The 23,544-nt window shown below is 39.5% G+C and overlaps 1 protein-coding gene across 1 annotated transcript; it reads left to right on the top strand.

Annotated features, from left to right (window-relative positions):
- The first annotated feature begins 18,259 nt into the window (after window positions 1-18,259).
- On the top strand, window positions 18,260-19,144 carry foxb2 (forkhead box B2). The gene has a single exon (XM_066644954.1). The coding sequence runs from the start codon at window positions 18,260-18,262 to the stop codon at window positions 19,142-19,144; it is 885 nt and encodes a 294-aa protein (XP_066501051.1).
- Window positions 19,145-23,544: the final 4,400 nt, after the last annotated feature.

Below are 23,544 nucleotides of genomic sequence, written 5' to 3'. Positions count from 1 at the left end.
TGCTTTCTAAAGTTTTTTTATTTTTTCTGTTATGCAAAGAGGAAGATGAGTTTTATGATTTCTTTTGTGAAAAAGGCAAAAAAAAACATAAAAATCAATGGCAGTTTAATTGCTAATTTTGTTTGTGTGCACAGTTACGATTTCTTATTTATGCGTGTTTGGAAGGGGAAGGATTTCTTCTCTTAAGTAACTCTGTGGTAAATATGTCTCAGAAAATTTGACTTCAAGCGTTGCTTATGTTCATACGATGATGCTGTCTGCGCCTAGAAACTGTCTGACGTGAGAGAACATCTTCATTCATTCATTATCTGTAAGCGCTTATCCAATTCAGGGTTGCGGTGGGTCCAGAGCCTACCTGGAATCATTGGGCGCAAGGCTGGAATACACCCTGGAGGGGGCGCCAGTCCTTCACAGGGCAACACACACATTCACTCACACCTAAGGACACTTTTGAGTCGCCAATCCACCTACCAATGTGTGTTTTTGGACTGTGGGAGGAAACCGGAGCACCTGGAGGAAACCCACGCAGACACAGAGAGAACACACCACACTCCTCACAGACAGTCACCCGGAGCGGGAAACGAACCCACAACCTCCAGGTCCCTGGAGCTGTGTAACTGCGACACTACCTGCTGCACCACCGCGCCGCCCGTGAGAGAACATGAGTGTCTGAATATCCATGTCAAGATCAAATTATACATATATTTACTATTAGTTTCTAGATGTTTAAGTATTTTTGGTAAAAATTTACAGTACAAAATAAGTGTCACCTGAAAAAAAAAGTCCCTCTGCTATTTTTCTAACAAACACTTTTGTCTTGAGGTTTAAGCGATGGACTACACTGAAAATTCCTACTCAGTGGAACACACCCCTGTCCTCGGCCTGGCACTGAATGTGTTTGAAATGTTTTATGCGTATCTTGTAGCTATTATATACGAATGCATATTGTTCGGTTTCTTCTTCTAGTCAAGTGATCCCTGTTCATCTTAAATACTCCTTGTCGTTTGATCTGTTTTTCTCCACATCATTGGTAGACATTTGTAGAAGGTTTACATACAACTAGGCTACAGACATCTTCATTCAGTCAGTCATTAAGCTTCTATAAGCACTTAATCTTGCCCACATCTTATGGACTGTGGGAGAAAATCGGAGCATCTGGGGGAAACCCACGCAGGCACAGGGAGAACACACCAAGTAACGTTAAAATTCTGTTTTTCTCCAAAGGATTTGTTTACCTCAGGTCTGTGTCACATTTAGTCCCCTGTAAACAAATATTTTAATTATGTTTAATTAATTTAAATTATGCTGAGGAATATAGTTCACGTAAGTTCACAAAGGGATTACATTTTAAGGAAGGCTAAGAAGTCAGTGGCTAGTTAAACTGGTTTGTCAAAAAATTTCTTTTAGGAAGGTTAATATTTTGGGAATGTAGGTTGCAAACTTCCTGCAAGGGAAATATATAAATGGGTGTGTGTGTGTGTGTATGTGTGTGTGTGTGTGTGTGTGTGAGGGAGGTTGGTTGTCAAGGTATGTGGATTGTTCTTGTGGTTTCTTTATGAATGGTTGTCCTGTGCATTTAGGCAAAAGAAAAAAGTAAACAAACTCTTTTGAACAAACAAAATTTTACATTAAGGGAACTATTTGCATTTTCATGCAAATTTTCATATTTACATTTGCATTCAATATCCAAAGAAAAACATGTATCTCCATTTTTGGTCTAGTTTTATGTTAATATCAATTATTTGAAAACAGTAGGTGGCCTTCACTTTGTGTGAAATTTTGATGACAAATGGACCAATAGAAGTGCTCCAGAATTACTCATTGACTTCCAATGAAAGTTAAGAAGGTGTTTTCCTTCTCCTGTAAAGTTACTATTTTTTGTTTGGGTTTTTATTGGACAAAGGTGTTATTTAAGTACTAAAAAATATTAGGACTTTTAGGGTGAAACATAATTCCACAAACAGACCATGACACAAGGTGCATGGCTTTGGGGATGGGTCTATAGGAGTCTACAGTAAGACTGGCTCTCCTTATCACGCCATATATTTTGGCTCTGACTATGAGGCTCACAACCAGGGACGTGTATTCTTAGTTTGGGCAGTGGAGCATAGCCACTACCTCTTTGCAACACCTTAAAACCACCTGGAATACCCAAGCAATTACATAGCAACACCTTAGCATCCATTTTGGATACCTTAACCTAGGAGCACTGTGACAAGCCGGCTTCAAAATTTGAACATTCCCCATCTACTCACATTTACTCACTTGCATGTCCATCCCTGCACCACTTCTACTGCAAGCCCTCTACTGGATTCAAGTGCAAAACTATATATGAGGCCAAAGGTTTATGTACATCTAGGCTAAAGACATTTTCATTCAATCAGTCATTCACCTTTACTGTCATTACTGTAAACACTTCATCCTGCCCACATCTAATCAAGCATATGCTTTTGGACTGTGGGAAAAAAAATCAGAACATCTGGAGGAAACCCACGCAGGCACAGGGAGACACACCAAATAACTCACAGAAACACAACTGATCAAACAACCCCAGAACCCTGAAAATGTGTGACCGTTCAGACTTTCAGCTCTGCACCTGTCATTTTCACAGCCCAATCCCTGTCACTATACATAGTGAGTGTCATTGTTGGGACGGTGCTCTTTGGAGTAAAAGCCTCAGACTTTTTCCTCCATACATAGCACTGATCAATTTGATCAAATTAAAACAGTTTAAATTTACAGTTTAATTTTTGTTTCAGGGCGGCACTGTGGTGCAGCAGGTAGGTGTCGCAGTCACACAGCTCCAGGGACCTGAAGGTTGTGGGTTCGAGTCCCACTTCGGGTGACTGTCTGTGAGGAGTGTGGTGTATTCTCCCTGTGTCTGTGTGGGTTTCCTCCGGGTGACTGTCTGTGAGGAGTGTGGTGTGTTCTCCCTGTGTCTGCGTGGGTTTCCTCCGGGTGACTGTCTGTGAGGAGTGTAGTGTGTTCTCCGTGTCTGGGTGGGTTTCCTTCGGTGACTGTCTGTGAGGAGTGTGGTGTGTTCTTCCTGTGTCTGCATGGGTTTCCCCCAGGTGACAGTCTGTGAGGAGTGTGGTGTGTTCTTCCTGTGTCTGCATGGGTTTCCCCCAGGTGACAGTCTGTGAGGAGTGTGGTGTGTTCTCCCTGTGTCTGCATGGGTTTCCCCCAGGTGACTGTCTGTGAGGAGTTTGGTGTGTTCTCCCTGTGTCTGCGTGGGTTTCCTCCGGGTGACTGTCTGTGAGGAGTGTGGGGTGTTCTCTCTGTGTCTGCGTGGGTTTCCTCCGGGTGACTGTCTGTGAGGAGTTTGGTGTGTTCTCCCTGTGTCTGCGTGGGTATCCTCCAGGTGACTGTCTGTGAGGAGTGTGGTGTGTTCTCCCTGTGTCTGCGTGGGTTTCCTCCGGGTGACTGTCTGTGAGGAGTGTGGTGTGTTCTCTCTGTGTCTGCGTGGGTTTCCTCTGGGTTCTCTGGTTTCCTCCCACTGTCCAAAAACATATGTTGATAGGTAGATTGGCGACTCAAAAGTGAGTGTGTGTCTGTGTGAACCACAGAACAGATTAAAAAGGTGTGTAATTAACCACAGCCTGTTGGCTACACTTTCACTTCTGGTACATTTAATTGCCTTGTTCCTGTACTGAGCAACGACAATACATTTTAATCAATCAATCAATCAAAATCAATCAATCAAAAATAAATGCTGACTGCAGGTGTAAATGGATCACCCTAAATAAAGTAGCACTTAAAGGACCAATCAGTTATTTTACCTTTGAAAATTGATTTGATAATACATAATCTATTACTAATGTTTCACATTGAGCAGTCATGTTCAAAACAGGTTTAAGAACTAACTAACTTACAGAAGTGTGGCAGTTGAAGTTGAATGCTCAACAACATTGCTATCTTTGATATAACAATATATAAAAAAAGAAATTGTAACAAAAGTACTACAATTAGAACTAAACTAAATGTGAAAAATTTCACATTAAATAACATTTTAAATCATAGTATTGTAACATTTCTGTTGATTAAATTATTTTTTTCATCATAGGGAACTTTTAGACAAACTAAACACAACACCAAGCTGAATGTCTAGATGTTTTTTGCAAAAATTTAAGAATTATGGAGAAACAGTGAGGTTTCCAATGCTGATAAGTTGTAAGTATTTAATCATAATGTAATTAACTCATCATAAATGACAATTTCCTCTTGTATTGTTCAAATTTTCCCAGTTTCTGACTAATAATTTGAAGTCTTTGATCTTGTGATTTTATTATGATTACGTTAAAATTTGACTATTAAATAGAATAATGAAAATTGTTGTTTTAAACTTCTCAGTGGTATGAAGTTTATTCAGTATTTAATCAGCTTTGTACACAGTGACACTATGACAATAAGGTGTGAGTAGTAAAAGTATGTTATGTTATTATTTCACATTTTTCCTCTTCTATATATGAGATAAGATCTATATATGAGAAAAGATTTAAAAAAACAGGTTTTAACAACATATGAAATATTCTGTTAGAACTACAGCATTAATGTCCTGGTTTAGAGACACTGTCATTGGCAAAAGATCTTTTTGGACTGGTTAGAACCATTTGAGTTAAAAGCCATAAGGTTGAAGCCAAAAACTTCATTTATATCAGGACCACAGGTCAGTAAATAGTGTCCATAAAATAAGGGATTTGGACACATTTGGCCAAAAACATGTGGACATCCCTCCTAATTTTTTAGCTTCAGTGTTTCAATAACATCCATCCAGATACTGGCAGTAGAAAGGGTCATTTTAAAGACTTCCTTAACACTCATAGCATGCCACTTTTCTCTCAAGACAGTTTGTAAATATTTCTGCCCTGCCAAACCTGCCCCACTTGAACCCACAACCAGGTCCCTGCAGCTGTGCGACTGCGAAACTACCTGCTGTGCCACTCTCGCACCACACAGAACATGGCATGTGTAAAATACTTTTCCAGAAAGCCTTCTCAGAAGAGCAGAAGGCCAATATTAATACCCAAGCTTTTGGAATGGGATGCCCAACAAGCTTATATTGCTGCGAGGGTAAGGGGTACATGTACTTTCGGTCGTATGTTGTGTATCAATGCGTATTGTGAGGGAAACCTGTAAGTCTGGTTGACTGGAATCAAACGTATTTACAGGAAGCTTGTATTCCTTTTAACACAGTAATAGTTTAACGCTTTTGAAGTTATATGAAGGTGTATTTTTGAACTAATCACAGTTCAGATGTCTGAAGACAAGGAAAATTCCTAGCTTTTACTGTAATATCTTGCAGCAAAATTAAATTTTCAAAAATTTCATCATGAAATTTTAACACGGAGAAAATGGCAACCAGTGTTTTTCAAATATGTGAAGAATTCAGATATGGTGATAAAATGTTTTGTTCCAATATTAACATTATAGCAGTCTTATAAATATAAAATAAAACAATTTGTAAAACTGCAACATCGGTACATAAAGCCATAAACCTCGGGAAAATATAAAACTTAGAATACTGGATGGTATTTTGTATCTCTCTCTCTCTCTCTCTCTCTCTCGCTCCACAGGTAACGGCTGCTTAACAGCGATTCTCGACTCCTTCGACCTGACATCATTACGTTACACGATGTGGATATCGCCTTAGGTCCAAACTCGCGCGCGATAACTCACGTCCCGCGCAAATTCCCAGGCAAACACAGTCAATGCAAAAACACATTTCCTGCTGTCAACAGCATCGCCGCTGAGAATCAATCAACCGTTCATGCATTTACACTCTTTGCATACCCTTATGTCAAAGGAAAAAAAAAGAATGGGGGAAAAAAAAACCGCTCCGAGACTCCTTCAGCTCTTCTGAGGCGATTGTTCCGTTGTTCGGAAGAATCCATCAAGCCGAGTTTGATTGATAAGTCTGTCTGCGCTCACAGCAGTGAGGCTACAGCAAATGGGGTGGCAAAGCGCGAGCTGACATAATGCAAGTCTGCGCAAGTTTTGGAGACAGACTGGGAGCGACCATGGGGGGTAAAAGTTTGATGCGACATGCTACAGAAAATACACACAGCAAGCTGGCCCCCGTGTACTGATGGCAACAAAGAAAGCCGACCTGCGCTAAACTACCCTGACACTCCACTGTCATTTAAATGAATTTGTTTTGATTCCGGGACTACCATTAGTCCTACTTTTCTTTGTTTTGCATCGCACCTGCCCATTTGTCAGACAATAGCTAGGGTTGCTATGTCATTCACAAGGAACATCATTTGCTTTAAAACATTAGCTTGACTTTAAATCCTTTTCTGTGTATTTTAAATAAATATTTCACAAGAACACAAGCATAAATTCCACTTCACTTCAAAAGTACTCGTTGAGCTAACAAAATTTTGTAAAAAAAGAGTTTGCTTCTTTACTTTTCCACTGAAGCTATGTGGCTAACGCTGCTAACAACTTATAAAACTCCGTCAGCTAAAATCGTTGGAAGTTCTGTCACATTAGCTCAAGCACAGAGATAAGCAAACCCCAGAGCCTGTCTCATCTGATTGATTACATTTGGAATAACAGGGAAATTGTGTACATTTTAGTCTGTAAACCATTCTTTTGTGGAGACTGAAAATCAGATTACAAGCTACTCTTTGACCCAGCAGGCAAAAGCCATTATTGCCAAAAGACCTGACCAAAAATGAACCGAAATACTTAGAAGCATTTAGCCAGAGTTAGAAAATGAAACACACACACAAAAGAATAAAAAAATATTGTCAGCAAGACATGCCTTAACGACCAAGTTCTCTAAAAGCGAGGCCATTTTTAGGGCAGTGTAATGGATCTCACATTAGGGGCCAGCTGCACACAGAGTAATGTAGCCCCCCCTTCCAAAAGCCAAGTGGAGACTACACCCCACTCCCCCCTGTGTAAAATACATTATTCTTTGGGGGCACAAACGCACACAAACCCACCCACATAAGCCATTCGCCTGTGGGAAATGGAGAAGGGGGTGTGGGAGAGGGATGAGGGCCCCCCTCTTCAATCTGAGTCCCTAGGAGGGCTGCCCAGCACCTGCTAACTCAGGGCAGTGCTCATCAGAAAAGCATTTAGCGCGCTCGCTAACTCCAGGCCATAATTAGGGTGGGTAATTATTTACAGGCAGCGCTGGGCAGAAACTGGCCTAGCATAAACAAACAGGCGGCTCAGAGTCACACGACAAACATCGTTAGCTCGCCGCCCGCTCTTACCCAAATGCCAAAAAAACACTAGCAGCATGTAGCTCTTGCTCCCGGAGAAAAAACTTCTGGTCTGGAAATGCCGTCGTTTTCCCAAATAGCGAGCACATTTCACAACTATTGTAACATCTGCAGTCACACACACACACAATGACACACTCATGAATATGATAACGTGTGAAATGACAGATTTATTTGTGTGTGGCTCCAGGCTTTTATCTCTGGCACAGTTCATCAACTCCTCAGCACGAAGATTTTGCTAACCAACGTTAGCGTCTGCACATGCTAACGCTAATTGCTGGACCATGGTTAGCTAAAAAAACCTCTCAGAGACTCTCATATTCATTTTTTCCACTTTAGTTTTCATATATCCAGTTTTCCTATAAGACGTTTACTTTACCAGATATAAAACTATAAGAGCGTGGCACCTTGTATTTAATTCAACAATGTATTCTGTGAATCAACTGGTTTCATCTGAATTATATTCATATACATTTATTTAGTTAACACTTGCTTTTTGCAAAATTGTTCTCCCAGAGTAACTTTTTGTTTTTTGTACTTCACAACAGAATCTGTTAGGAAACATCAACGGCTAAACTACAGCTTTAAGTCTTTTTTTTTAACAAGGTAAAGTTAATAGCAGTAGCTAATAACCAAGTTAATGAAACTGCTCAAAAAATAACCCCCTAATATTTAGTTTTATTTGTGGGACTGTTGATTTCCTGAATCTTTATGTGGATGTTCAAAATGTTCTCAATGCTCTTAGAAAAAATTTTTGGGGGAAAAATATGTTGTGCCCAGAATGCAAAAAATGTAGGGGGAAAAAATACAAAATGATGTAATGGTTAAACACTTGTTAAATATTTTCGATAAAGTATCTTAACTGTTGCTAGGACTAAAATAATTATAATTTACATAATTGCAGCTTGCAAAAGTGCAAGATTCAAATTACAAGAGCAGCAATAATTATTAAAGCCATTGTCAAATCCATGGTTGTCTGAGTTTGGAAATTTAAAACCAATGGATGTGACAAAACCAGTCATCCATCTCTTGTTACGTAATAACCACGATTCAAAACAGAAAACTGGCTATATTTAGTTATTTTCAAGGAAAAAAAAGTTCTATGTCTTAAAATATCTACGATATTAGCCTCAATTCCACACGAGGACTGTGATTATCCAATTAATCTGTCTCTACCTCACTTATATTTAACACTCTCTTGCAGCTCGAACTGCATGTATGTACTTATGTTTGTGACATAAGAAACCCCAGCTCTTTCAATCAGATTTTTTCTAAAGTTTGTACACGACAAAGCTGACATGCTCAACCATGAAACATCCAATGGACATACTAAAAGTTCAAAACTTGATACTCATTGGAGAGGGTTTTTAATTTATAGAAGCTAATGGCAATCTAAATCTCTTTAGCAAATGCTTCACAAAATCTAAAAGAATACATTCACTCCTTCACTATGGCAAAAATATTGCTGTGTACAGTGAGAATACAAACAGTTTGTTATTCCAGCCATTCTCCACAGAGGCATGGTGATAGCTAACAGTGAGTTTAGCTTGCGTCAGTTTTGCAGATGCGACTCTGGTGGATTGTAGTTGTCTTTGGGCCGCGATTAATTTGCCTCCTCTCCACGGATCTGTGAGTGAGCTGTTGCTGGAGAGTCAGAGGCTAATTTAAACAGAAAGGCTAATGCTGTTTAGCGTACTAAACAGCACCTCTTGTGCATGTTTAATTGCGCAAGCAGCGAGAAGGATGGAGAGAGTGAAGGGAGCTCAGACAACATAAGAGATCCAGATGGCTCTGAGGCTCCACAGAGAACTCACTAGATTTTTTTTCTTACTTTGCCCAAGTTTTAATTAGCTATAAGAACTGTTGTAGGGGAAATCTTAAACTTGGACTGTTCTCTTAAGGAGGGGTTGACTCTTATTTACTCTTTGGGTAGCAGTGCCAACTTTACATTAAAGGCTTCGTTGAAATGTGTAGAAACACCTTCATAATGATCTAATTCGTGTTCTTTGCTGACACAGATGTTTCGGCGAAGAACTTTTATAATCTCTATAAAAAGTCTGATATGAAATGGGACAGTGCTTAGGTAAAGCTTAAGGTCACCATGTTCTGTGCCAAGTGTAAGCTATAGAGAATCTAACGGAACATCAGCATTAGGAAATGGGAAAGTGGAGTGCTACATTACATTTTGCAAATATAGAAATGAGATCATTCTAACTTTATACTACATTTTAGGAGGATAATTTTATAATAAAATAAACACAATTGTGCTCCGGTTTCCTCCCACAGTCCAAAAACACACGTTGCAGGTGGATTGGCGATTCGAAAGTGTCCGTAGGTGTGAGTGTGTGAGTGAATGTGTTGCCCTGTGAAGGACTGGCGTCCCCTCCAGGGTGTATTCCCGCCTTGCGCCCGATGATTCCAGGTAGGCTCTGGACCCCCCGCGACCCTAAATTGGATAAGCGGTTACAGATAATGGATGGATGGATGGATGGATAAACACAATTGTTAGTTTGGCTTATAATAATTTGTAATTTGCATGCTTTTTAACAGCCTTTCTGAAATATCTATACTAATGCCTGAATAGACTGATAAATGTAAACAAGTAGCCCATTATTTCATTATTTATCTCAGTGTTATTAAACTGTATAAAGGGGAAGGAATAAGCTGAGAAATCTACACAGCAGTGATGTTTTCATTTTCATCAAAAAACATGCATCTCCAATTTTTTGGGGGGAATTTTGGAACTCCAGTAGCACTGCTGTGTCTGGTCCACTCGTACCAACACAACACACATTAACACACTACCATGTCTGTGTCACTGCAGCACTGAGAATGGTCCACCACCCAAATCATTCCTGCTCTGCTGTGGTCCTGTGGGGGTCCTGACCTTTGAAGAACAGGGTAAAAAGGGGCAAACAGAACAACATTTGGACAACAGTCTTTAACTGCATAAATGAGTGCTCCTCTATGCTCAGTGGAGCTGAGAGAATGGACAGCAGTGAGTATAGAAAGGAAGAACTGGTCATTATAGTCCTAATATTTTTGTTTGTTTGTGTTAATTTTTTCGGTACAAGCAGGCAGCAAAAAAAACAAAGAATAACAATTAACAAAAAAAAAATAATTTCATGGATAAATAAAAAAGTTGGGAATTTCAGATCTTTTTTCAAATGATTATTTCATGATAAACATGATGAGAGATGCCAACTGGCAACAGCAAGACATAATGTGAATTAAGCAAGAACAATGCCAGCAGAGTTATGCCACGTGCTTAATCGAGATTGTAAATGTATTCAAAAGTCATTCTAAATATACAACTGTTTTAAAATAACATATTGTATGAATGTAATGTGTTCAGTAACTAGCCATCAATACATTTTTCAGAGTGTTCCAAGCAACTCTGTTTACTGTGGATTTTCAGAAACATGGCCAAAGGCCTTTACAGGTGTTAAACTCTACCAAAAAATCCATTAGACCTTTGCAGGTTGGCATTTGTTTGTATAAATCATCAGAAAATCATTTCTTCTCATTTGCTGTACCACACACACATGCAAGCGAGCTATCACACACTAATTGAAACAAATTTATTTAGCCCTTTCACAAATCGTTTTAGGGCCTTGTGCTTAAATGCGGCACTCATGGCTTTGTTCTCTTCTCAAACACAATTAGAAGATAATATATAAATATATACATACTGCAAATGACATGCATATAACGGCTTCATTTGAAGGCGGCGCAGGTCATTAGTAACCCAACAGGGCGCTGCAGAGCCGCCGGTCCCTCTCTGCCTTGGCGACCAGTGGAGATTTATTTGATATTAACTCCCTAATGGCTTAGCTCCCTTTTTTGAGGGGGGGTAAAAAATATGCACCCGAAAGTCCGTCCCCGACTCCGCCATTCAGTTGAATGCTTATTTATTCACTAAACGAGGATCTAATGTTCAATGTTCCTTGGGATGCCAAGGTAGTTCCGGGGGAGGCCAGTTTCCCCCTACAGCTATATACATCATTTATTTTACACATAGCCCGGTATCGCACACTGGGCAGCGAGGGGAAGAGAAACGACTTTTATGAAAATCCGAGCAGTGAGATGGCGAGCGCATTAAGAGTTGCGGAGGGAGAGCTGTGAGCCGGAGCCATCCGAGAGGCCATTGAGGAGAATGTCTTCAGAATGGCACCAGAGAGAAAGAGAGAGAGAGAGAGAGAGAGAATGAAGGCAGTAGAAAGCCACCCACAAGCTCAGCGGGCAGCTCTTGACGCCTCAGAGCCAGGGTTTTGTAGCGCAGGGGGTTCGAATCTTTTGAACTCACAGGCCTTTTAGCCTAAGCACTTATGGTTTTTCTCTTGTTTTCAACAGCGTGGGCTTGATATTCTTGGGGGAAGTTACTTGGCAAACATTGGCAGGCATTAAGTAATAATAACCTATTAATCAGACATTTTGAACATTGTTTGCCATTTTAGCGCAGTTCAGGAAGTAATACGTTGAGTGTGGTTAAACTTCACTGGTAAATAAATACGTCATGTCGTTGAGATTTGTTAAGTGTTTAATAACGAAGCCAGCTGCTTTTAGGATTTGAACTAGTTGCCAGAATTGAGTTAAAAGAAGAGATAATCTGCAACTTTAAGGCACCTCAGGTTCAAAAATTTAAGTAGACCTGCTATCAACCAAATCAGCATACTCTGATTTCTGCTTGTCAGCAGCAAAGAGGCTAATCACTAGAAAAACCAACATGTTTTGGCTTCTAGCATGCTGGTCAACCAGCATAGAGTTTGTTGGACTATGCTGTTTCTTTTTTTGTGTTTGTTGACTAATTACAGCTATTATGAAGCTAAACAGAAAAAAAATCATTAAACCCCTTAAAGTTTGGTCCAAATTCTCTTCACATAAGCACTGCCTAGCAGAGAACAACTTAATGTTATTTGTTAGCTGTGATCGAACCCTGGCTAACTCTGAGATCACTACATTATTTTAACATTTTTCGTGCCTATATTTCTACGTTAGCTTCAGATATCTTTCTCAACCATTTTCTTAGCATTAAAGTGTTTGTGGGAAACTAGGTAGTAAACTATCGCTAGCTAATATTAAACTTATCAATTTAGCTGCACCTGTCTACAGAGCAAGGTCATAATGAATCTTCAGGCTTGCTTTGACATTTAATGTCACACAGTTCACACTTTAGACTAGATCCGTCATCTTTCTAGATTCATTTTTCAGTTTTTTTTTTTTTTTGTCACAGTGGTTCTTTTCACAGGTCTGTTTAGAACTAACAATGTAAGCTAATGCTAATATATGCTAAATGCTAAGCAAATATATTCCTGCAACATGACTAATAAGGAAATGTTTGTCCTGTGAGTTTTTCAAAGTGAATAAAGTGATTACAGACAATGAATGAATGACTGAATGTTTTAAAAGGAATGGCCTCTGCCTCTGCATTTGTGTTAGCTTTCCAAACAATGCTAGCAACAACGGTGGAACACAAATTTCTCTAAATTCTCTATGCTGAAAATCTTCTTTAAAAAAACATAGTAAAGATTATTTAAATAATGTCAGATAATATTTTAGTGAAGTGATTGGGATCAGGCATATTTTGTGTTTTGCTCTAGGGGCCTGTAGAACAACATTCCAGTGTGTACAATTATTCTAGACAAGGAATAAACCCTATTTAAATAAGTGTTCACACTATAAGTATATACACTACTGGACATGGCAAAGTTGCTTGGCTACTGGAGGAATATGGCAGGGGATTTGGTAATATAATGATGATAGGTATGAAGTGACTGAAGAGAAGGGTTTGTTGTACATAAAACATAACTGGAGAGAATGGGTTGTAGTAGATAAGGGCTACTGGTGCCCCTTAGGGGTGAATGGGAGGGGGGAGCGGTAATGGGGAGAGACAGACTGGAACTCAGCCAACTGCACGATTCACTAAGCTCCCACCAGGGGAGAGAAAGAGACTGTGTGTGTGTGTTAGTGTGTATGTGTGTGAGTGTGTATGTGAGTGAGAGACTAAGGGTGAAGTTGAGGGAGAGAGAATGAGCCTGAGCTGGTGATCAAATTTCAAAAGAGATTTAACTGTAAAAAGTCTCCAGATAATACGTAAATAAAGTTTGCGGAGTAAATGTTTGCGTGGCCTGTTGTGTATTTGGGGAAATCTTTTATTTTTAGTGTAGCTTACTCTCTCTCTCTCTCTGTGTCTCAGGGGTGGCAGGTACAGAGATGAATGAGTTTGTCTGGTTTAAGCACATAGACCAGGGGGCATAAACAGAAATGGACTCCACTGACAATGTGAAAGAACACAAGCTTGAAGCTGTCCACTACATATTCAAAAGCTTTATTTCTACTGTGCTTATTTCTACAAAAGCTTTATTTCTACTGTGGAATTAGCCACTTTTTTACAGCTTGGGGTTCATTCTATAAACAATGTTATTCCTCTCTTAAAGTGTCTAAATGCTATGAAAAGACATTCTTTCAGAAGTGACAATCTCTAGCCCTGGAACCTATAAATTCGAACATTAAGTTAACCATTAAATGCTCTTATTGATTTAATTATCGCTTATGTTTTTTACTCGATATGTCTCCAGCTGTTGCCAGATATTTTATTATATCTCCCACATTGCACAAGGTCCCACCTCTTGGGCTCAGATTGTTCTATGTTCTGTTCCATGACTTCCTGCCAGTGTCACGTCTATACCGTGACTGGCTAAAGCGCTATTTTCCCTTCCGTTTCTAAGATAAGCTTTATCTAATCTTATTTTAATGTGTCCATGTTACACTGACATTGACGTGTGTACTTTATCCTTTTTTTGTTAACAGTTCCCTTCTTTTGGTCAGTAGATATCATCTGGTCCTAGGGCGGTGTGATAGAGCCTTTCTGTTTTAGAGTGCAGTATTAGTGGCCTAACATGATACTGCGACATCTTGGGTACTAGTGCCATCTTGTGCTGTAATTTGCTAGTAGTTCCTGTGTTAGGACAGGTTTGTATTGTTCCTCTTGCTTAACTGGCTTTGTTCATGGATATGGTTATTGGGGGTGTTTACAAAAGCAGCTACATTTATGAAATTAACATACATTTGCCCTTTCTTTCATTTAATTTTAAAGTGTAGACAATCTTCTGAAGGTTTAGATTATAGGCTGCTTTAAGCAGATTTTAAATGGTTCCCCATTTTACATGAGGTGGAATCGTAAAGCGGAGAAATTTTACCACTTTTCCACTGTCTGTGACATGCTTTTGTCAAAACACCACAAGGATCAAACAACACAACACCAGTCTTCGCATTTATAAACAGCCTTGTTCAGATCAGAGTGTTTCAGCACCCGTTCCTTTAAATGAGAATGAGGCACAGCTTAGTTTAGGGCAAGAGCCCAAGAGTGAGGAGCAGAATCTATGTATTTTAGCCATTTTTGCTTAGTTCTTCTCTGTTCTCAATTGTTGCCATACCTAATCAGTACCCTTATTTCTCTGCACTTAATTGTTTTGCCGTATTAAACATTGTCTTATTGTTCTTATTATTTTAACACAGCTCTGTAGTGAGAAAACAGATATTCACCTCTCCTTCTGTAGAAAAGTGTAAAAGTGGGCGTATAAACAACTTTTGAACCTTTAAAGGTATATTAGCACCGTGTGCACATTTACTGACAATACTGTACCTGTACTGATCCCTTTTTCCTGAGAGTGTTAATGTTAATGTGCTAATGGACTGAATAGGTGATTTTTCATAATATGTTCCCTTTAAAGTGGACTCCTAAAGTTGTAGCCAGCTTAAGAAGAACAGACCAGAACCAAAGGTGATGCTAATCCAAGGACCTGTATACATGAATAGATCTATTAATTTATGTTGAATGTGTAACAGTAAAAACTGTAAACGCTAAAACTGTGAGTAACAAATAAGACAAGAGTATAACGACATTTATTGGACAGAATTCCCAAGCAGCAGAACATGTATTTACAAACAGCAGTTTAACAGTGGAACGGCTAATTATGGCTAATATAAAAAGTTATGTAAATAGTGTTTACGTGTTTACCCTCCACCACAGCCCTGAGGACTTCGCGCCCTGATTGGCTAGTGACCTTTCCGTTCTGTGATTGGCCAGTAATGACCTCCCTGTTCTGGGACTAGTTCATAACCACGAGTTGCCCACTGCACAACTAGCCAGCCCTCGCTCAGGGGGGCGGGGTTAGTTGGAATACTGCAGGGTTAAAAAAAAAAACACATGCAGCGCTTGACTCCCATTTGGATCCCCACCAGGAGCTCTCTCTAATTGATTTAAACACCTCGTCCTTGAGGCGCCGCTGCTCCGCTCCCTCACTCAGGGCTATCTGACATTACTCTCCGGCATTAGCGCTGTTTCTGTGACGGCGGGTTTCCTTCACGTCCGCTTCTACAATGAGCGCTACAGAGTCTTTAGCCCAGAGCTGCAAAAATAATTATTAGCATCTTGAAACAAACAGACAACACCCCCCACCAAACACACACACAACGCCTCGCGGCCCCAGAGCACCCCCACCCCCGCCTCCCATCTCCCAGTCTCCCTTTTTGTTTTGCCACGTTCAGCCTTTTAATTTATGCAAAATTAATTGATATATCTTTTATAATTGATGTGCTGTAAAATTAACGAGTAATTTATGTAATTAGTCAATTAAGGATAATTCCAGCATATGCTCCATATGCCCGGAAGGTGCACTTTACAACTAGTTATTGGTGCCGGAGTTTAACGCTGGCGAAAACGCGTTTAATGAATCAGTGCTGTCTGTTTTATCTCTCTCTTTCTGTGTGTGTGTGTGTGTGTGTGAGGTGAGAGAGAGAGAGAGAGAGAGAGAGAGAGATTTATAAAGGCCCTTCCACGAGTTGGTGTTTAAACGCCCCTTCGTTTTTTTTTTTTTTTTGTTTGTTTTTGGTGTGCATTTAAAAAGTTGTATGTATATTGATCTAATAGGTTAATAGTGCAATAATCAAAAATAGACACAGGACACATCAGTGGAAACAGGACGCCGCCCACTGCTGGCTGGATATTATCGGTTTCTGGAATGTTCTTTAAGAATTCCAGCAGCACTGCTGTGCCTGATCCACTTGTACCAGCACAAGGCACACTTACGCCCCATGGCCATGTCCCACTGCGCTGTGGTGGTCATGAAGGTCCTAATCAAGTTTCAGGAAGTATAGTTTAAGGTTTTGGTTTTATACACACACACACACACACACACACACACACACACACACACACAATAAACAGGATATGTAAAGTTTATTGAGTGAGGTTATTGTTTTAAGTTATAATAAAATTATTATAATTACAATTAACATGACTAGAGTGGGGACTTTTGTGTGATGAGCCTCAATGAAAAATCTGAAACCAGATGTCATCTTCAAACTAGAGTCCACAAAATATTTACTTTTATTTAAAAAATAAAAATAAAACATTCCTATTTTAAAATTGAAATTAAAATTGCTATTTTAATGCATTAACATTTGTTGGTGTTTTCTTTATGTAAATTAAAAGCGTTCAGACCCTTTTTCCCCAGGACTTTTATCGGACTACAGTCCTTACCTTAACTCTTAACTGTACCTTAACAGACCGCCTTAATATTTTGCGAATTTTATCTTACAGTTAGTTTGAACTCTCTCTCTCTCTCTCTCTCTCTCTCTCTCTCTCTCTCTCTCTCTCTCTCTCTCTCTCTCTCTCTCATTATCTAATCGACACAGAAGGGGCTCAAAAGGCAAAATAACTCAATTTAATTATTAGAGAATATAACAGACCCGGATGTAAAACAATGACATTACAGGACACATATTTATTGTGCACGTCACTAAATATGATCCAGTTCTAAGAGTGAATCTGATGGACCCTGACTCACCCCAGGGCATGAAGATTTTTGAGCACGAATAACATCAATTCTACTTAATGAAACTGCTGAATATCTTACGATGATTTGCTCTGTTTTACTGAATACATTTCATTACTGATTCAAGTGTACGTTATTTTAAACTGTTTATTTTTTTAAAGAGGTGAACATTTGAGAAATAAATCTGAACAGATCCCCCAGTCTACTCTAAATCTGGAATTCCTTTAAACTCTCTTTACTTTCTGATCATTTTCAGAAGAAAACAATTTCAGACAAAATCACAAAATATTGCCTAAAAATGAATAGTCGTGATCAAATGGGGGTCAAATATTATTATTATTTTTTAATTTCCTTGGTGTAAATAGACAAAGTATCCTTAAACAAACTTAAATTTTAAAATGTCAACATATTTCAACGCCCGATTTCTATTTATTTTAAAGGCAGTATAACTTTTCTATACACGTTTTATATGCAATGCTGTGTTTTCCAAAGACCGTGTTATTATTTTCACTTTTTAAGAAGAGTGCGCAAACTTTTGCCATCGACTGTATAAACTTTTATTTTCACGTTTAAATAAAATGGTCGTCTTTGTTCAGTTTGGCAGTTTAATTCCGTCTAAGTCACGTATAGACCGCTGTAGCGATAAAGCAGCCGCGATTCTTTGTGATTTATATGTATTTATCAGCTTCATCTTCTCGTGATTATTATTCACAGCGCGCGTTCTGCTGGTTTTTACGCGCGCTCTCATTGGTACTGATGAAGCTCTGCGCACGTGAAACGGCCCACCCCTCGCTCCCACCCCATATTATCACTGTCCTCCCCCCATTATCGCCCCTCTCCTCCACTTTGGACTCGCACCGTCTCAATAAAGCGGCTCTTTTTTACGCGCGCAGCTCCGTGATGCTCGTGCGCTTAGGCGAGGGCGCACTCACGGTAGCTTGAGGAAGAGAAAGGGACTAAGTGTGTAAGTCAGTTTCAAACACAAAGGGGTCTGACAGTCGCTTCTGTTTGATGGTGGCTCTTGAGTTCTCTAAGATGAGTGAATAGGCCAAAGTTGTCTTCTGGAGACCTACCCAGTGATGGAAGGTTCTGTCTCAAGCTGGAAGATTAGACCAACTCTGATCGACTGACTGTCACTGTTCCACTCATCTTCCGACAAGCAGCAACAACGGACCTCTCGGTGCCATGCCTCGGCCGGGCAAGAACTCGTACAGTGACCAGAAACCTCCTTATTCCTACATCTCCCTGACAGCTATGGCCATCCAGAACTCGTCGGAGAAGATGCTGCCTCTGAGCGACATCTACAAGTTCATTATGGAGCGCTTCCCGTACTACCGGGAAAACACGCAACGCTGGCAGAACTCCCTACGCCACAACCTGTCCTTCAACGACTGCTTTATCAAGATCCCACGTCGACCCGACCAGCCGGGCAAGGGTAGCTTCTGGGCGCTGCACCCTGACTGCGGTGACATGTTTGAAAACGGGAGCTTCCTGCGACGCAGAAAGCGTTTCAAGGTTCTGCGAGCCGAGCACAAGCCCACCTTGCACCCATATCACCCACATCACCATGCCCAGCCGCACCCACCGCATCACCACCACCCTCATCATCCGAGCAAGCTCACCGCGGGTCATCCGGACTACCTAGGTGCCATGGGACGACTCTCTTCTCATTTCCAAAGCTACGCCCAGGCTGGGGGCTTCAAGCACCCCTTCGCCATCGAGAGCTTGATTGGCAGAGATTACAAAGGCATGATGCCCATCGCCTCTGTCATGCACCACCTGGGTTATCCAATGCCTGCACCTGCACTGGGTGGAGTGGTCAACCCTGTGTGGCCCCACGTAGGAGTTCTTACCGAGCCACCACCCATCCCACCAGAGTACCCTTCCTTTGGGGTGACCGTCAAGGGGCTCTACCATCATGGTCCCAGCATGCCTGCCATGCCTGTGCCCATCAAACCTACCCCAACGCTGGCGGCTGTGCCCACACTGACTGGACTGTCCCGGATGGACAGGGACGCAACAGACCTGACGGAAGACAAGAGTGGAGGTCTGCATGCCGCCCTGCTCTAGTCTGGGCGTGTAGGTTTTAGGGGTGGAGAATTCATAGAAATTCGTCAATTTGAAGGTGACATTTCAATCATGTCAGTTTTGGAATTGACACAGTCACTGGTGCATGGTTTCTCTCTTCAACCAGGGACCCCAAGGATGTCTACATTTTTGATTGACACCACATAGGTACATATTAAAAATGTGGATCCTCTGGGGTCCCTGAGGACCTGTTTGAGGTCAGAGATTTGGACACTGTCACCAGTAACAACTGCTGCTTGAGAACTCTGATCCTGTTGAGTGTAACATTCATAGAGAATGGCAGTGGAAGCAGACACTTGGACACCTTTTAAGGTACTGAAAACTGTATTGTATTTATCTCTTAACATTTATAGTGTATAGCCACTTGGGAACAAGTTTAAAGATTCAGTAAACTTTTATTCTACTTTTTGGGTCAGCTAGAAATTCCAATGTGAATAGAACATGAAGACCTCTTAAGGTACTACAAACTACAGAGAATCTTTATTCAGAAAGCCGTAAGGTCCAGGACTAGGATTTAATCCTTTTTCCAGGATATAGACCTACAATATCACTGCTGTCCAAAGAAAAACATTTATCTCCAAAATAGTGACTTCATGGGAGAAGAAAAAAAAGAGGTCTTAAATTTCAATTGATAAATATTAAATACTTTATTCCAAGTCATTTTGGAGCATTTCTATTGGTCCATTAATCATGACACATTCACACAATGTGAAGACCAGCTGCTGTGCTCAAATGATGTAGTAAACTGTTTTTGTTTGGACAGCGACAATATGCAGATCTCCCTACACTTACTTATGATGGCACCTATCTGGCCAGTCCTCAAGCAGGTAAAGCTCTTGTGGCAGCATCCATGTTTCTGGAATATTGTCATTATTATCATTCATTATTTGCAGTAACACTTTTTGATGTCGCCGCTGAACTTTGTGACAAATAGTTAACCATGCTTTCACTTAGACTCTTTGGACTGTAACAAAGATATTTGTTTTCTGTCAACTACATATATTGTATAAATTCAGAGAGATGTAACCTGTTCTGGAAATATCTGTACATATTACAGCATGCCTTGCATGCATGATCGCTTTTGTAAAGACACTGTTCTGGAATGCACTATGGTCGGAAGAAATAATGTCATGAGATGAGCCCAAAGTCAAATGTATAAATCACTTTTATTTATTTATTTATTTAAAAAATACAAATGTAAATTATAAAATATTATATATTCAGAAATGTTAATCGTTATGACCTGCTATATAAATGTGAATACTATTTTAATGTGATGTTTACTAACCTTGAATATGATTTTCACCCCACAAACAGCCTTAATTCTGCATAATTAAATAGCCTACTATAACATATTGAAGCATTTATCATGCTGAAACAGAAATGGAGAAGGCTTTTCTGCTATAAGACTTTTCTGCTATAACACTATACTATGATCTGTTGAAATATTTATAATGGAACGTTTTGTAAAATAAATATAATTTGCTTTAATAAATTATTAGATTTATTTACTCTGAGAGTGTGAATTCATGTTTTTGAAATAAGAGAAAGAGAGAGAGAGAGAGTACTATTCATTAGTAAATGAAAAATGACAATATGCCCATAACACATTCTTTCAGAAGTTTTAAAGTTGTGTTGTTTATTAATATTCATTTTCAGATGTAAAACATTTCAATGTTAAATATTTTACCCTAAACGCCTCTGAAGCAGTTCATTTTTACAAGAAAGCTGTGTGAACATTATCTGCCTGCAGGAGCACAAACAACTGCTTTCTCTCTCTCTAATATCTTTAAAAAAGCTGTTGCTTCCAGGCAGTATAAAATTTCCTTTTTTATGTTTTTGGTTTAATTCTTATTTTTAGATTTATTTTTGGGCATTTCAAAAGTCTACTGCTTGACAGTGTTTTTTAACTCACTTATGGCCAACTTCACAATCCCAATGTTGTAAAACGAAGAAGCCATTTCTATATAATTTTCTATAACTGATGTTTCACAGAAAACTCAAGAAGGTCGACGGATGTAAGCTAATTCTTTAATTTACCTCAGGTACAGATTATGAAAATTTGGGGGTTATTGTACAGTTAAGTTTGCATTAACTGAAAGTTTACCTCAGTATCAAGGCTAGGGATTAGCTGTTTATAGTTAGCCCTCAGGTTAGCATGACTGTCATACCACAGAGCCAAATCTAGCATAATTGTATTTTTAACTTAAACTTTTTACCTTATGTCTTTGATTTTAGATCATGTTTTGCGCTCAACTTCTTGTTATGTTTAATTTAGCTAAACTTGCTCTTGTGGTAAACGTTTTACTGGTGAGCCTTTTCACTACATTTTTTACAGTGTATTGTACAGTTTGGACAGGATCATATCATATGTGTACATGTATCATCTTGTTAAATAGGAACATGATAGGAAAATGTAAGTCAGATATTAGGCATTTGGCAACAAAAGTTTGAGGAATTTATTTTTAGAACAAAAATAGCCAGAAGATTTCTGTATGGTTGTGAAGGATTAAAGGGCTGTTCCATTGATTTGTCACATTTTCTAAGGTACTCATTTATTAACATAAAGCAATGTAATTCATTAATTTAGTAATTAAATAATTAATTGAATTTCTTAACCATAATCGTGACATGCCATCAAAGCGTTTATATTATTTTGCTGTCCAAAATGACCAAAAAACCCTTCAATGTAATATTTGTAATATGTACGGCATAAGTATACATATATGTTTTATATGTTTCCTGAGTGTGTGGTGTAAGTGTTTACTGATTTTACATTACATTTTGTAAAGAAAATATCTTAAAATGCAGCTATAAACATTTTTTACTTTCCTTTTTAAGGCTAATTCAAATACTAAAACTGCCTGTGCTCTCTCTAGGGTGTGTTCTTGCCTTGTGCTCAGTAATTCTGGGTCAGCTCTGGACGCACTAAGCCACTGATCAGTTTGAAGTGGTTAAAGAAGGTGAATGAATAAATGAAAAAATTGGCCATGGGCCTTATTTTGATTAATAATGTTTAAGGTGCAATCCTATCCTATCACCACCACTATGAACAATTCTGACAGTTTCTCAGCAATGTCCCATTATCCCAAATCACCTGACTTTGTTTAAATCTTAATTGAAGTGGTGTGCAAAAGTTTGGATGGCCCTGGTCAAATTACATGTTGTGATTTGTGAACCACACAGGGTACACGTCTGCACACTGTAATAAATTGTTACTGTTAATTTGTGGAATTTAACATTTGGGAGAAAACAAAATGAGACATGAAATATTGTCTGAGCAAAAGAGAGAGATAGAGAGTAATAACAACCCTTAAGGTTATTGGGATTTAGGTTTAGTTAGAAGCTTTTAACCACAATAATCTATAATTCTTTTGAGTGTATGGGAAGGGCTTTGTGTGTGTGTGTGTGTGTGTGTGTGTGTGTGTGTGTGATTTTAGCTAGTTGCACTATGAGCTACAGCTTCCCCCGTGACTTCAAAAGCAGCCGTTTGATAAAGTCGTTTTGTCTTGTTCGTCTTGACATAATTTCACCTTCACAAATTCACTTTGAAGCCCACAAGCTGGTCCTCTTCACCTCACAAAAGCAGCCAGTCTGGAGGCCATTGAGAGTGTGACTGTTTAGCATGGCAAAGGCACACTCATACACCTACATGCACACCCTCACACACACACACACACTCACACCAAGAGTGTACCCAACCTGCCCCTGAACAAATAATTTAGATGCACAAGTGGCCCCGTGAGGTGAAAAGTACGCCCACGGTGACCATCTTGGTCAATATTGATGAGGATAAACCTGCCCTCTCTTTCTCCTACCTTTTTTGTGCTTTCTCTTTATCTGTCACATTCATCCAAATTAATTTACTTCTTGTCACTTGACTGGTATTTGGGTTGTACATTTAAATTATTATTATTATTAATATTAATCATTCATTCATTGTCTGGGTTGCGGTGTGTCCGGAGCCTACCCGGAATCACTGGGCACAAGGTGGGAACACACCCTGGATGACACACACTCACACATTCACTCACATCTATGGACACTTGAGTCACCAATCCACCTACCTATGTATGTTTTTGGACTGCAGGAGGAAACCAAAGCACCCGGAGGAAACCCACGCAGACACAGTGAGAACACACCATACTCCTCACAGACAGTCACCCAGTGACCTGGAGCGGGACTCGAACCCTCAACCCCAAGAACCTTGAGCTTATTAAGTTATAATTATTGTTTTTATGACTATTATTATTATTTATAATAAATCTCCTTCGCTATAGCGTTGGACACCTGATTATCATAGTTTCACATGGATTGTGAAGGAAGGAAGACACAAACACTGAAGCCTTTGCTGAGTTGATATCATTTAACAGGTAAACACA

Source organism: Hoplias malabaricus, chromosome 14 (assembly GCF_029633855.1).
Source record: "Hoplias malabaricus isolate fHopMal1 chromosome 14, fHopMal1.hap1, whole genome shotgun sequence".
In the NCBI taxonomy this organism is placed as follows: domain Eukaryota; kingdom Metazoa; phylum Chordata; class Actinopteri; order Characiformes; family Erythrinidae; genus Hoplias; species Hoplias malabaricus.
This window is presented reverse-complemented; position numbering and strand designations above follow the sequence as displayed.